Source organism: Dendroctonus ponderosae, unplaced genomic scaffold, assembly GCF_020466585.1.
Source record: "Dendroctonus ponderosae isolate FM_Combo_2020 unplaced genomic scaffold, Dpon_F_20191213v2 Dpon_F_20191213_2, whole genome shotgun sequence".
Taxonomy (NCBI): domain Eukaryota; kingdom Metazoa; phylum Arthropoda; class Insecta; order Coleoptera; family Curculionidae; genus Dendroctonus; species Dendroctonus ponderosae.
Window position 1 is genome coordinate 6815655 of NW_026018165.1, and position 14833 is coordinate 6830487.

The window sequence follows — 14833 nt, forward strand, 5'->3', positions numbered from 1 at the left end:
TTCTCAAAAAACGACCAGAGAAAGCAAAAGCATATATAATCAATATTTGGAAAACTCGTCACCCTCTTCGCTCTGAATTTTTTTAAGTTTCTTCAAAATTTCCGGATTTTCCCATTTTAGACCAAAAAGCAATATGTTGATGGCTTTTTTGTTAGATGTTAAAATTCCGTCATTGACCATGAGATAACCCATTAACCAATGAGTTAAAACTCATTAACTCAGAGAGCGGCAACAACTCGAAAGCGCAACTCAACACAGTGTTACTCAGTTTATAATTAAGTTTCAAATTAAGTCCCAGGAAAACTTTTAACATTTTTAGCCTCAAATGTCTCGATAAATGAAATGAAGTTTTTTTCTGCTGGTTCCGATTTGTGCTGTCGCGCCGGTTTAAAGCCGAAGTTTATTTAGAGTTTTTGAATACAGATCAACTGGAAGAGGAGGATCAAAATAGGCCATCTCGATCACTTAACGTAAAGAATCGGGAGTTTTTACGAAAAACAAAACTTTTACACGTTTATTTCATCCAGAAGAACTTGGGGGTTGGAAGAAACTGGACTGGCCTACGTTGTCTGACGTCATCAAGCTTCTAGATTTCAGCACGGAGGCCTCGTTGTTAAGACGGTATTGCAAAAGTCCCACATCTTCACAATTGCCGTTCTTTTATAATGCAACGCGATATCTCTCTAATGGTTGAGTTGCAACGTTTTATATCAAGCTACCTTTGATTTTCAATAGTAAATAGTCCCCTGAAGCATTCTCTGTAGGTATATGACAATCGACTTACACTTACTATAACTATACAGAAGCATCAGTTTCCAAAGCCCTAATCAAAAATCTCATTAGTTCTGACGCTGTTTTCAAACGTAAATGATTTAGGCCAACCTGTATTAAAGTTACGAGTGTTATATGGTGGAAAAAAACGTTGGTCTAAAGACATTCCAATTAACAATTCGAACGTTCTGCGAAAATAGCAGTGCGTTGTAGGTATAATTGCTTATCAGTCAGAATAATTAATAACACCCAGTAATAAAACGTAATATGGACTATTATCATTATAAATCAAGCAATTACCCAGGTTATGCATACGTACTTATTATTCTATAATTAGCTGGCAGGCTATTAAAACTGATACGAAATAATATACATATAAATCGAGCTGGAACTTATAATATGATTTAGCAACAGCCGAATTCCGAGTTCTATTATGTATTGTGTTATGGCGACTCGGCAATACCGCAACAACAAACATTATTATAATAAACTGATAACAAAACCGGTCCTGGGAATTTTAATACCGACCCGAGAGGTGAGCGGCAGAACTCGCTGCTACAACACAAAGAACGAACGTGTTATCATTTTAGAACCATCTTATCTCGTAATGTATCTTGCCAAACTTTCTATTTCCAGTATCTCAGTTGATTTACGTCAGGTGCGAGCCCAAAGAACGATTACGATTTTTATTTGGACCACTGTAATCAGAGATTACAATGCATCCTAGCTGGCCCACGCGAGGCAGATGTTTTAAAACAAAAAAAAGGAACCAGAATTATTTATGTCATTAAAATGCGTCTATAAATAGGCGGCGATGCAGCTCGAATATCACCATGTTTAACAGATTCAAAAACAAAAGACAGAAACGGATATCAAGTTTGTTATGCTCTTATTTCCTTTCAACAGTCTACTGGTTTTAGGTTAAGATAAGAACTAAAAACAGAATCATGACTTATCGTACAAGATGAATCATCTTACCGAAATTGACAGGCAACAGAGGATCTTCCTGGGAATGTCCTTGTCCTTATCAAAAATTGATAACGCTGATCTCTCACTGTTATCTTCCGATAAGCACAATCGACACAACTGATAAAACTTTGGCGGTACATTGAACATGTTTAAAACAAACGTTCGCACAGGACATTTAATGGTGATTCCTATGTTTTCACAGCCTTCTTTATTGTTTAACCATTAACGTTATTGTTTTTCTAATGTTTACGTTCGCGAAATCACTACACTTCATTCATTTTTACGGAACGTCAACTTACACTATGGGAAAAAATAAGGCACTGCCATTTCAAAGGTATTTGATTAGATAGATACAAAATATATTGTAGAAAAGCACTTTCCTGTATTGTAAATACGTCTTTTGGCTCTTATCGCGCTTGATCTTGATTCCAGCAGAGCGCACCACCAACAAAATCAAACGGGACTTTTATCAGAACCCTTCCGTCAATCTTTTATTCATTTATTTTCCCTCATTTTCACTCTCCTCACTCCTCACAACCTTTATTCTCCCAACCACCTCAATTTCCAACAAAACATTGCAAAAAACAAAAACTTTTAGCTGTATAACTAGTTGCCTAAAACTTCGACAACTGTCACCAGCAACACAAGGAATCCAAATTCCTCCATTCCATTGGTCGCATGAATTTATTTGACACATATTTAAATGACGTGTGTTTTAGTTTTAGGTTAACATATTTTGGAAAAGTAAATCTTTCAATCGAATTAGTTAATTAACCAATTCGCCAAACATTTAAAGTCAAAAAGGATGTAAACGACTGTGCTGTGTCTAATGAGTAACGCTGGGCATGAATTGGCTACGTAAGTCCCTTGTAAGGGCCGGAATCTTGAGTTCAAATCGTCACAAATCTGGTGATAAGAATGAACAGCAGGATCAGAGTGTTAATGTCCCATATGATAGAGAAGTCACTGGTTTAAACGACCCTTTAAAAGAGTACATGGCTAAAATGTTAAATTTAATTCGGGAGCTTATTATTTTCTGCCTCCTAATGATGGCCATTTCTGCCCTGACAAATGAGTAAGTAGCAAAAGATTATATTTTCCCGAAGGAGAAACCACCCCCCCAGATTTCTGATGCATTCTCCTTTTTGTAGGAAATACTGGGTAATACTATGTACTAACTTTATCTTCATTTACATCGCAATAATATCTGTACCTATACGTATTTCTTCGTTTCGTACTAAACAGGTCAAGAGAAAACGATTTTTGGAGAACTGAAACAGAGCAATTTTAGATTCGGTTTTCAATTTTGACTATGCTCGTGGATTAGGTACTAGACTAGCTAAATTTCAAATCAACTTATAAGCTGAGACAAGCTGCTTGAACTTTAAAAGTACTGGATTAAGATTAAACAATAAGTCGGTTTTCCTGATGGGTTTCGCTTTAGAAGACATCGTTTTTAGACAAATTACATCACTTTTACTGGGAAAGTATTGAAAAATAGTACTCCGATTTGTTCCCACTCGCAAATCCCGCTTCACAGGCTTATTTATTTAAAAGCCAAAATTATAATACTAAAAATAACTGAGCCTGGCATAAAATTTAAAAAAAGGTATTTTTTTCAAGTAATTATTTAAATATGGCATTATGCAAAAACTGTCCGTCCGATATTAAAGGGCCTTGCGGCTCTCGTTTTGTATTGCAGTCAGGTACTTTTTTGGAAATGTATGGCGTGAATGGCTTATTTTTTCATTGGCACAAATAATTTAAAATTATCTTGTTTTTTAACTACTTTTTTGCACTGTCGAGCATTTTAATGCGACTATTTCAAATCTACGTATATCGGACTCATTCCATCTTGAAGAAAATATCATAACGAACAAATTTATGGATACATTTGTTGCCTAAAAAGCATACTTACCGAGTTATATGCGTTTGTTCCAGGAAAAAAATGCGTTTGTTCCAGTTTTTTGTTGTTTTTGCCAATCGCACATCGTTTCGAGCCCGAGCGATTCCAATAGTTATCGAAGTTACGTCCCGTTTTTGAAAGATTTCTGGCCTAGGAATGAACAAAAAACTGATTTTTTTTCTGGCGTATAAATGATTAAATTTATATGAACATATTTAAAAGTATGTCTCTTTTGGTGTTGAATGGGCATATGTTGTTGCAGTTCTGAAGACTACTAGTTTTCGAGTTGAGTAAATTTTCGGCACAACAAGCGCATTAGAGAGTGTTTAATGTTGAAGTTGTGCCGAGCTCTTCGAGCACGCACTGGTTTGGACGTAAAAAACACTGTACACTTGTCGATTGATCACTTTTTGGTCTAAAATCAGTGTCGTGCCCGAAGGGCTCGGCACAACAAACGCATTGGAGTGTTTAATGTGGAAGTTGTGCTGAGCTCCTCGAGCATGACACTGGTTTGGACGCAAAAAATCTGCTCACTTGTCGAAAAAATTACTTATCTTCTACGAACAATTGTCTGCCACAGTTGGAATTCTGAAATTCTCAAAGAGTTATTTTAATTTATACTTTGACATTTTTTAGTGTGAAATTATTGGCGATTGATTTGAATTTATAATTGGGTTTTAAAACTTAAACTATTTTTGTATGTAAACTGACTCATAATTCAAGCTGTAACTGACACAATGTTTTAAAGTCCTTTCTAGTTGAGAAATTTTAAGTTGATTAAATAGACTAACAGAAGGAAATTTATCTTTTATAAATTGTTTGAATTCTCAAGCCAAAGTGCCTCTCAAAGCAAAGTATTTAGTGCCTCTTGCTGTCCTAAAATATTTTGGTTTTGTCCTGGCGTTTTGTAAGACATGGACTGCAAATGTCCTTACAAGAAAAATTCAAGAGGATTTTAATCTGGAAAAATTGGTGGCCCTGATTGGTTTCCTTTTTCTACTTCCTTACCGATAGATTGATTCAAATAAGTTTGATTTACATAAATCTTTACGCTAAAATAAGCCGGTGCAACCAAGGGCGGATTCAGCTTTCAAGTCAGGGAGGTCATGTAGTAGAAGTTCAGTCTTTGGTTGTCTAAGAAATAAGAAAAAATGTTCCCATAAATTCCTCCGAAGTGATCGCGTACTTCCAAGGGTGGTTTCTCTCTCGTAATTTCCTCTATTAAATTCAGAAATGTATGTATCTACTAATTATTAGCAGTCCACCCAAAGTTTCCAAGGCAGCCGCAGCCACTCCATTTCTATCCAAAAATGCGCTAGTAAAAGATTTCTATAAAGGAGAGTTATCAGCAGCAATCGATTATGCAAGGAATTTCGAGTTTTCGTTCATAATGTTTTATGCACCATGGGATGCCCAAAGTCAAGCTGCAAGGAAGGAATTCCTGGCTGCTGCCAACTATATGAAAGATTATGTGGTATTTACCGCAGTAAATTGTTGGCAGCCACAAAGTGAATGTAGAAATCAATATAATAAAGTGTACAGGTGAGTCTTTCTTCAATTCTATATGTATTATGCCCTCAAAATATGCGGCCTCATTTACACTTTTTTCACAAACATTGGAAAAATAAATAAACTGTACATATCAATATTATTTCATGAAATAACACGGTTATACAGGACGTCAAAATAATTCTTCAGAGTGTCCCTACAAGGATATAAGCCTATAAACTACGATTCTAAAAATCAGTTTGAATTGAATAACTTTTAGAGTACTTCAGAGTACATCCTGAAAGTTGATATTAAATATATAAAATGAATGCATATTGTTAATCAGCTTCAAAAATTATCTTTGAATCCGTAAACTTTATAATTCAAAACTAAAAAACGGTTTTTAAAATTGATAAATAAAATTGGTGAATACAATTTTTCCAACGGTTAATTAAAAAAAATGTAAAAATATTTCTTCCTGAAAAATCTCCCATTCACATGGTACTCGTTTTCAGCTAAGATCGCCCTAAAACGACGAGTCAGAATTTCAATATAATAAACGGTTTTCAAGAAAAGTAACAGTTTTGACTCAAAAATTGTCTCAAGCAATAATCTGCTCGGAACAAAAAAATTGAATCCAGTAAAACTAGAACATTGACTAGGTTTTGGCTTTGAAATATTAGAGAAGAAATGAAATAAATAAATGCCAGAAAGTCACTTTCAGAGCAACATTTTAACCGTCGCTCGCTTGAAAATTATCCCAGGCTTTGGAAAAAATTGAGCATAAAATTTGCATCATATTAAAAGATTTTACGTAAAAAATGTGCTGCCCTTAACCGAAAAGTGTTTTTGTAAAAATCCCCATTGACATGATGCTGGTTTAGTTTTGTCTTTAGGTTAAAAGCAGTATTTTTTTCGCTAAAATCGCCCCTAAAAGCCTAATATGGCGTCAGAATTACGATCCGCTTGACTGTTTTTGTGAAAATTGATGGTTTGTTTTTTTTTGTTGAAAATTGACTGTTTGTAATACTGATACACTTTATCTGATAATTGTGTAAACGTTGTTTCCATCTCATACTAAACAGGTGCATCTAACATATTAATATGTAATGCATTTTTGGAGAAGAAAATCGGAATATTTTATTGGAAAAAAGTCGTGAACCTGAATTTTTGGGAAATAAAATATTTGTGCTCGCTTACTTAAAAATTCACATCTTCCAGACTAAAGCAGGCAGGCATTTGCATCTTTTACCATCTTTAGTATATACTTGACCCTATAGACGTGGAAAGATTAAGAAAAATCCATCCGGAACCTGATTTTTGTCAGCGGATGTAAATGTGACTCACAAAATTGACGGTCTCAGTAATTGCGCCCGCTTACTTAAAAATTTGCATCTCCCACACAGGCATTTGGATGTTTCATTTAAAATAAGCAGTTTTGAGACGACCTCTGGTACAACCGAAAGTCGCATAATGTCGCTGTTATTTCAACTGAAAAGAGCGTCTCCGAAAACCCCATTAGCCAAATTTGCGGGATTCAAATCGCATTACTTCCCGAAATTTTCTATTGGACGCTGACCGTGGGACACCCTGTATATTTCGATTCGCTTCGAATTATCATTTCTATACTATTTTGCATTTTGAACTATACTGGATTTACCACTCTGAACACAAATATTACTTCTGCTGGTGCTCTTCTATGTATCTCACCTAATGTTAGCAGATGATTATGGTTTTATAACATCTAAAGCTTGCCCAAAATTTTGAATCTAAGACCAAAAATTGAACATTTTTTATTGGTTTCAATTGTTGTTATTTAAGAATGCCTAATTTCATACTTTTAGGGCAAACCGCTGCATAAATAACGCGAAAAACAATACTTAATACTGTTAACAAGCAATTTTAGGCATCGGTTTATACGCTATAACGTCGGTATACAACTCTTTTCATTGTTTATTCTCTTAGTCTTAACTCTCAATATAACTCGTTATTTCTAGCCAACTTGTTTTTCTCAACACCAATATACATATAAATTAAATTTTATTTTATCTAAATTAAATTTAAATAAAACTGTATTTGTAGATGGCCAGTTCTAATAGTATACCCATGCTTTGGCCCTGGCATAAAATACAATGGGCCAATCAGTGCTCCTCATATGATCAGCTTTTTATATAAGTTGATGAAGCCATTAAAAAAAATTAGTGATACTAACTTGAACTTTGAAGAGGTACGAGAATTTGCTTTAAAATTCATCAATTCGTTTTTGAAAAACCTAAGAGTAAATGAAAATATTTTCAGGCCTTTGTTGTTGCGGAATTAAACGCTTTGCCAAAAAGCAGGGAATTTTCAGTTTATTATACAATTGCCTTAAAATATTTAGAGAGCGACTATGAAGGCAGAATCACGTTCTACGTGAAACCAGTTAAAGTTTCACAAAACAAACTCTCACTCTACCTGTGGAATCAAGTCAGGGTAAGTGATCAGTTTGCACCATTTGCTCATTCATGGAGATGATCTAACCGGATTTCCATTGTCTTTGTTTTAATTACAAACTCATTCACAATGTTCCGGCTGCATATTGAAATCTAATTAGATAATGGCTGTCGCCTATCGTATTCATTAATGCTGATTTTATACGGTGTTGCGAAAAGGTTTTAGATATTGAACCAGGAGATTGGAAGGTTGCACCAATTCTAAATTGGATCATCAAATCGAGCGAATCGCCCAGTTCGTGGTTGGCCCCATCTGGTTCCAAGAGTTCCTTACTATCTGACGTTCTACAACCCGGACCTTCTCTAATTTTATTCACGGCAAAGAATCCTTTGCATTCCGCAAACGACTATTACATGATGGTAGGTTTGCTCAGCGAGGGTACAGTTTCTAACTAGGTTAATTTATATGGTTCTTAGCTCCAAGAAGTAGCTCATGAGTATAAAAACTGCGACGACTGGGGACTAAATTACGATATGGCAACCAAAAGATCAAGTTAGTATTTTTGTTTCATCTTGCGCTTTAGAACTGTGAGTTTAGAATTAATGTAATGTTCAGGAAACTTATTGGAATACCAGAAGTTGAAAAGGATGTGTCAAGTGAAGTCAACCCCTGCTAAGCTAAATGATGTGTGGTCTCTTAGCATCAGTGCTCCTTTTGTCAATTCCAGCTCAAACAAGCTGACTATTGGAAATAAACAGGTCGATTGTAACTCAATTAATTTAGGCGTGAGAGAGCCTTTTACTTGCCAAGGTTTAATAGCAGAGAAGTTTCCTGACGTTCCGATTAAAAGCGGCAAGTTTAAGAATGCTTTAAGGGAATCTGAGTTGTACCCTACTTCAATGTGGCGTCAAGGTATACGAGCTGTTTTAGATCGACTGTGGGAATTAATGGTTGTTATTCAGATTCTGATCCTAAATCCATGCAGAATCTGCGAAAGCTTCTTAGAAGAGACAAGTGTAGAACTTTTCTGTTAGCAGAAGAACTAACTAAAGCTATTTTTGTTGAAAGCAATATTGAAAACACTGACCAAATCGACATATCCACGCTGGGTTGTGATAAAGTAAATGGCAGTTTGAATTTTATTGCTTTGGATAGTTTGCGTTACTACATGTTCGCTGAACGATTGGGAATCGATCTATCAACTAAAAGCGATTCTAGCGCTGTTGTTATTTTGGACGAAAGTGTAAGAAAATATTCCCTAATAAGTGCTTCTGAAAATGCAACTTGAATTAATTGCAGTTGGAAACTCACTATATAATGCAAGGTCGAATCAACAGCACAAACTTGAGGAGATTTGTACAACGTTTCTCAAATAACACTTTGACTAGGTCGATGAAATCAAGTGTAAATGTTGTTCACAATTACACACCAAGCTATCGCATAAGAACAGAGGATAATGCAGATACTTTTACCGTCTATGTGGAAGAAATCGATAGTACGAACTTTTTGGATACTATTCAACAACAGAATAAGGTAAGTTGTAATGTTTAGTTATTTAGCCATTAAAATCGATTGGCGTCCAAAAATCACATTTTTTGGGTAGATGAAACAAAGTTGATTTGTAGATTTTATAGAACTTTTCAAGTCTCCTATAATACGTCTGTACCTTTGATTTAAACACGATTTTTTCTAATTTGATGAACAAAATATATAGTTGTAGGTTCGTGGTGACCGTTAAGGTAATTGGTAATAGATGTGAATTTCGGTGCTTGGGTTAAAAAAAATATTGGGCGAACTTTTCGGCTTTATTAAGCCATCATCGAGGCTCTAAAACGGAGTGGTGTCAGTCTTAAAATATAATAAAAGCTAGTTGTCATTAATATAAAAGGAACCGAAACAAAGGTAAAATTAAGTAGAAGGAACAAAGGACAAAAACGCATATTAATTTAACGGTAATATAAGGAAAACACAGTTAACAAACAATCTTTGGCCTGATAGAGAGACGCAATCATAAATAAGGTCACTTACAGTATTTCTGCCGTAGAATAAGGTCGGGAACATGCTACCAGAGGCAGGTGTATTGAACTGATTTGGTTTTTCCTTACTATGTGAGAAGCTTAAACGTATGTGAGAAGCTTAAACTAAGTATACCTGAAAAGAAAATGTTGTTCACTCTTTGCTTTTACATTTGTTTATTTATTATTAATATAAAAAATTAATTCAAAGGTCTAATTCAATGTTTTCAATTAGTCAGTGGTTCGATGTTATTAATTAATTAGTAATATTTTATGACAGAAACCACTATATTGTTTTTTAGAGCCCCGATGATAACTTAAATGAAGCCGAAACGTTGGTCCAAGAAAAATAGTTTAATTTATTTTTCTGCGACTTGCCTCCAGAAAATTATACTTTGCTTAAAAAAATCTAAAAGGATTATGCAATAAAAGTTGATACTCCTAATGCGATAAATTTTACCAATAGACTAGAAATAATTCGGAAATCAAAGAGTACTGAATGTTAGTTCATTCATCCTCTCCAACTATAGTTATTAAAAACAATCAGGAAGTAAAGATAAAATATTATTATTATCGATATCGCAGAAACTCCCTAACACCTAATAATATTACAAAAACTGATTCCCTTCAGTGGATTAAATGTTGCAAAAGATCCGCATAAAGAAATGATGTTGGACTACATACAGTCTGACGATCGCCAATTCTTTCGCAAAAATAAAATTTTTGGTGTTAAATTTGGGAAAAGGACGAAATATAATCAGTTGGACGAGAACCACTTTTGGGATGCTATTCACAAGACCACGAGAAAGCTATAAGCATCAAAACGGAAGTGCACAGAGAAGCACTTTTGTTTGGAGAAGAATATGTGTATAATTTGTATAGGGACACTCACACAAGATTCTCTTCACAGTAGAACGACACTAATTTTACATTTGGCATAAAATATTGCCACCAATATGCGTCTAAAACTTGCAACTTGCAACAAAGACGCACGTGAAGAACTGGGGAGAAATTCCCATTAGAATATCTTGAAAATGATGATGATTAACACCTTTATTTCGATTTAACTCAGATCAAATTTCTAGGGCTGCAGTGAGGCTTTAAAAGTATTAATACGTTGATGAAATTTGTATGTATTTAATTGTATCTAGACTAAATAAGTGATTTGGTTGATGCGAAAATTACCCTAAATATTGTAAATATTACATAAAATTTCGACCGTTCCATCTTTTAGGCCACAGTATTGATGTACTACTCAAAACAATGCTCCTATTGCAACGGCATATCGTATGTGTTTCTTACACTAGCCAGAAAACTATCTTTTGTGGATAATCTGCAGTTTGCACGTATAGATGGTGATATAAATATTCTCCCATGGGAATATACTATGGAAGAATTTCCTACAATTTTATTCATACCTACCAACAGGTAAAAATATTTTATATGAAATGTGCAAATGTTCAGTGTGTGATTTCCATATGCCACGTTAGATGCTGGGCGCAGCTAAAAATATACTTTTGAATTTCCTTAGAGAATTTAGCATGATCTCTTAATTTGGCTTTAATTGCAATATGTGATATACAGAATGATTCAATGTTAAAGCGAAAAAATGCAAGAAGTGTTAGAAGTCAAAAAATAGTAGGAACATTTATATGAACATCATTTCACAAGAGCTTCGTTTTACCGAGTGTTAAAGTTAGATTTTTTATTTTGTTTTCCGTTCCAACTCTTGAACATATTTACCGCAAATTCGGATATTTTTTGTTTTTTAACTTTGTTTCCTCAAATTAGTGACGAAACAATGCCCTTTCGGACATTGTATATATTTACGTTTCTATTTATGTTTACCGATTAAAAATCCAGTCACCTTTTACATGTTTAAAAATCTTTCAGAAAAGAAGAGAGTAGAGTATATCCTTCAAACATTCCCATTACAGTACCACATTTATTAGGATTTATACTAAGCAATGTGGATGTGTCTTCTAAACTGCACGTGATGTACTCGGTGTGTCTTCATAGTCAGGTAATGTAAATCCGTATAACTTTACGAAAATCCCATTATGATTGATTCATTCTAGCTTGAAAAAGATAAAAACATATGCATGGCCACCATACGCAACGAAACCTTGTCCTTAATCGACAAAACACTGACTTATTGGAGAAAGTCAAATAATCGCCATCGGCAGCTGCTTTTGCATAATCTAAAACAGCTTCGCCAATTACATTTTCTTTTCAATCACTCTCCAGACGATTACAAGCTTATAGAAAGTTACTTTAAAAAACTTCAAGTGTATGAAAAAGGTCACAATACAACGAGTTCCCTATATTTGGTTAAGGACGAATTATGATTATTATTTTGGGGTTTTCTTATAGTTACAATGCCTTTGTACATCCTTTGAGTATCATTCAAAATATTGGCTGTTGAGATATAAAATGGGATGGGAAATACTTAACCATACTTAGGGGAACAGTTAAACGCATATTTTTCATCTGGCCGTTTACATTCTTGTAGTCGGTGATATTCCCCGCTCTTAACTACTACATATTCGAGAAATTCTTCATTAATTATGCAAAAGAAGGAAATTTCTTTATTGTTATTTACAACCGAATGTCTATTTTTCAAGAATAGTTTCAGTTTCTATTAGATGCTTTTAATCTTTTTATTTCAGCAAACGTTGAAGATCACCTTCTCTGACTATATTCGTTATGTAAAAGATAATATTTTGGATTCGCTTCAAATTCAATTTGTTTACATTCTTTTTCTTGTAAATTCAAGTGTCCAAAAATAAATGGACTTCCTTCTATACTATACGAGTTATTCTTTGAGTAAACTAAGAATATTTTATACTGTCAATGCACTAATGAATCAAAACGATCTTTTGAAAATCCATCATGGGTCACACTGTTTTTGTAGTCCAGGGAATAGAGACGTCTAAAGTTCTGTAAGAAGTTGAACTAGACCAGAACAAGGCAGGTCAGTAGAGAGGGAATCTAATAACTGTTCACATCCCGTATAGAGATTTAGTAGGGAAACAATCGTAAATATCAAACTTTCTCGGTTTAATTCTTCTAATAATTAAAAAGTATTTTTAATAAATTTAATTTCAAATTTTACATAGAACCATTTAGATACTTTGTATATATATTTATTTTATTATGTGGGTTTAAGTACTATTTATGAAGGGGCACTAGGATTATCCTACAAATTATTTTATCATGAATAAAATACCAATAGTGCATAGGACTCTCTTACTGCACATAAGTCTGTGATAAAGTAATATTGAAATAAATTATTTATTATAAGGCCAAATATTGTACATAATAACGTGAAAATAAAAGTACTATATTTGTTAAATGCTATTTATTTAAATGTACCCAAATACTATACCTTTACAATAAATTAACAATAGCATTATGTAAAATGAAAGTGATAAAAAATCAACAATAATATAATTATTAAAAGCATTTTTTGGTTGTATAAAAATATAAAGTAGCGACCAGAAAAATAATTATCACTTTGAGACCATTTCCAATGCTTCGGCTATTAATTTATCTACATCAGACTGTGTGTTAGATAAACCGGACTTGTCATTTGGAATAACATGACTGTTGTCCACAATATTATATTTTGTACTGCTTATTTCTTTTAGAAAGTTGTCGCTGTCGCTTACAGCATTGTTGATAGTGTCCGTTTCCAGCTTTAAAGGCTTGTTAGTTAAAAGTCGACCAACAAATTGTTCAGATTCGCGAATGAGATCTCCGACAGCACTTTTAGATGTTACAGATTTTAGAAATATGTCAGCTTCATCATCTTCGACTTCCATTTTTATAACAGTCTTTGACTCCCTTATCAGTGGTTCTTTCTCTGATAACTGCATTGAATTTTCACATACTCCTGTTCTTTGCACAATTTTTGTAGTTTTTTCGTCTAATTCAGTAGGCGACAAGTTTCCATATATCACGGTTTCATTTGAATCCTCATCTTCTTTCTGAATCTCCATGCGTTCGCCTTGCTGCTTAATGCCTTTTTTATTTTTAAATGTTAACTTGCGGGTTCTGTTCTTGAAATTTCTTTTTGATGGTTCTAGTTGTGTAATTGTCTTTCTTTTGCCCTTTTTTGGGCTGGAAGCTAAACAATAGTAAATACCCAAATTATGGTCTTTCGCCCATTCTCGCATGTTAATGATGAGATTTCCATTTTCTTCCATTGTAGGTTTGGCAAAAGATTCGCAAAAACTCCAGGTTAATCTGAACCACCATTCCTTATAGTTATCTCGAAATTGGTTAAAATTGTCGTTATCTATTCTGAAAACAGTAAGCAGTTGCGTTACATACCAGTTTTGTATTTTTAATTTGGATGCAGCTAAAATCTTACTGGTAGAAATCAGCCAGCTTGCCTACGCATCCGGGATGTGCCCAGTTTAACATAGTCCATTGCAGTTTTTGATCAGGCTCTGTCTGAAATGTAAAAAAACTGGATTGTTAGATATTTATTTACAGTTGGTAATCAAGGCAAAAACTTAGTTGATGTTGATACAAAATAATTATATGGGAAAATAACTTACATAAAAGTTTCTGAACGTGATTCCAATGTTGAAATTGCATTGTAATGTTCGCATGATCCTTTTGGATACTATTTGATCATGTTTATCAACTACGACAACTGTGCAGTTGTCGATGTCCAATAGCGACTCTACCAATTTTATGTTGGAGAAGCTGAGAAGTAATACAGGATCTACATTAGGATCCTGAACATTTTCTAAAAACCGGAATGATTTACTTCTAAACTTTTTTGGATGAAGGAATTAACATTTGCTTGTAATGTTATTGCTCACTTGGATAAAAATTATGAAACCCGTAAGCTGAAGCTACTCCAAACTTAAATGGAGAATATTGCCAGAAAAATGCATTATCCAAAGGTTTGATAATGCGAAACACGCGTCGTTTTGCACAAATTCTTCATTCAAGAACAATTATAAAATAAACCCCCACAACTGGACCATACTGGATCCCCTTTGCCTCACAAGACCGACAAAACACCCGTTTTCGTTCCCCAACAGATACTTTACTAGAACACCTACAAACGCAACTGAACTAAGGACTGAGATATGTTTGTTTTGTGAGCCAGGAATTTTTATTTTTTATTTTTTTATAGCTGTCTAATTTATACGAGTGTTAGGAATAGAAATTAATTTTAGAATAAGCTAGGCTAAGACATATGTACTAAACAAGGGCAGAAAGACCGATTGGG

General features: G+C 34.1%; 3 protein-coding genes across 5 annotated transcripts in view; 1 reads left to right on the forward strand and 2 right to left on the reverse strand.

The window, feature by feature from the left end:
• LOC109540239 (transcription factor gaf1) overlaps positions 1-2252 on the reverse strand; it is a 35836-nt gene extending 33584 nt beyond the window's left edge. For both annotated transcript variants that reach the window (XM_019908528.2, XM_019908527.2), the window contains exon 1: positions 1750-2252. In XM_019908528.2, coding sequence (XP_019764087.1) covers positions 1750-1887 — 138 coding nt within the window. In that variant the 5' untranslated portion in view covers positions 1888-2252. The remainder of the gene's footprint in view (positions 1-1749) is intronic.
• An 82-nt stretch (positions 2253-2334) lies between these two features.
• Positions 2335-12937, forward strand: LOC109540238 (thioredoxin domain-containing protein 11). 2 transcript variants are annotated; one of them, XM_019908526.2, is made up of 12 exons: positions 2335-2815; positions 4907-5188; positions 7217-7361; positions 7433-7606; positions 7786-7986; positions 8044-8119; positions 8183-8479; positions 8530-8810; positions 8867-9100; positions 10817-11010; positions 11476-11605; positions 11661-12937. In XM_019908526.2, exons 1-12 carry the CDS (start codon positions 2586-2588, stop codon positions 11928-11930), a joined length of 2514 nt encoding a protein of 837 aa, XP_019764085.1. In that variant the 5' UTR covers positions 2335-2585; the 3' UTR covers positions 11931-12937. The 2 variants fall into 2 exon arrangements, with proteins under 2 accessions (XP_019764085.1, XP_019764084.1); XM_019908525.2 differs by having other exon boundaries at positions 2400-2815; positions 4904-5188.
• The window catches only part of LOC109540240, a 5699-nt gene continuing 3794 nt past the window's right edge, over positions 12929-14833 (reverse strand). Inside the window, exons 4-6 of the mRNA XM_019908530.2 lie at positions 14148-14341; positions 13958-14040; positions 12929-13887 (exon numbers count right to left, since the gene is read on the reverse strand). Coding sequence (XP_019764089.2) covers positions 13095-13887; positions 13958-14040; positions 14148-14341 — 1070 coding nt within the window. The 3' untranslated portion in view covers positions 12929-13094. The remainder of the gene's footprint in view (positions 13888-13957; positions 14041-14147; positions 14342-14833) is intronic.

Bases quoted from the DNA above. Each gene is read 5' to 3' on its own strand.
- LOC109540238 (XM_019908525.2), top strand. From the start codon at position 2,586: ATGAATTGGCTACGTAAGTCCCTTGTAAGGGCCGGAATCTTGAGTTCA. The intron at 2,816-4,903 runs GTAAGTAGCAAA...ACTAATTATTAG, and splicing joins ATTTCTGCCCTGACAAATGA to CAGTCCACCCAAAGTTTCCA. The intron at 8,480-8,529 runs GTATACGAGCTG...GTTGTTATTCAG, and splicing joins TACTTCAATGTGGCGTCAAG to ATTCTGATCCTAAATCCATG.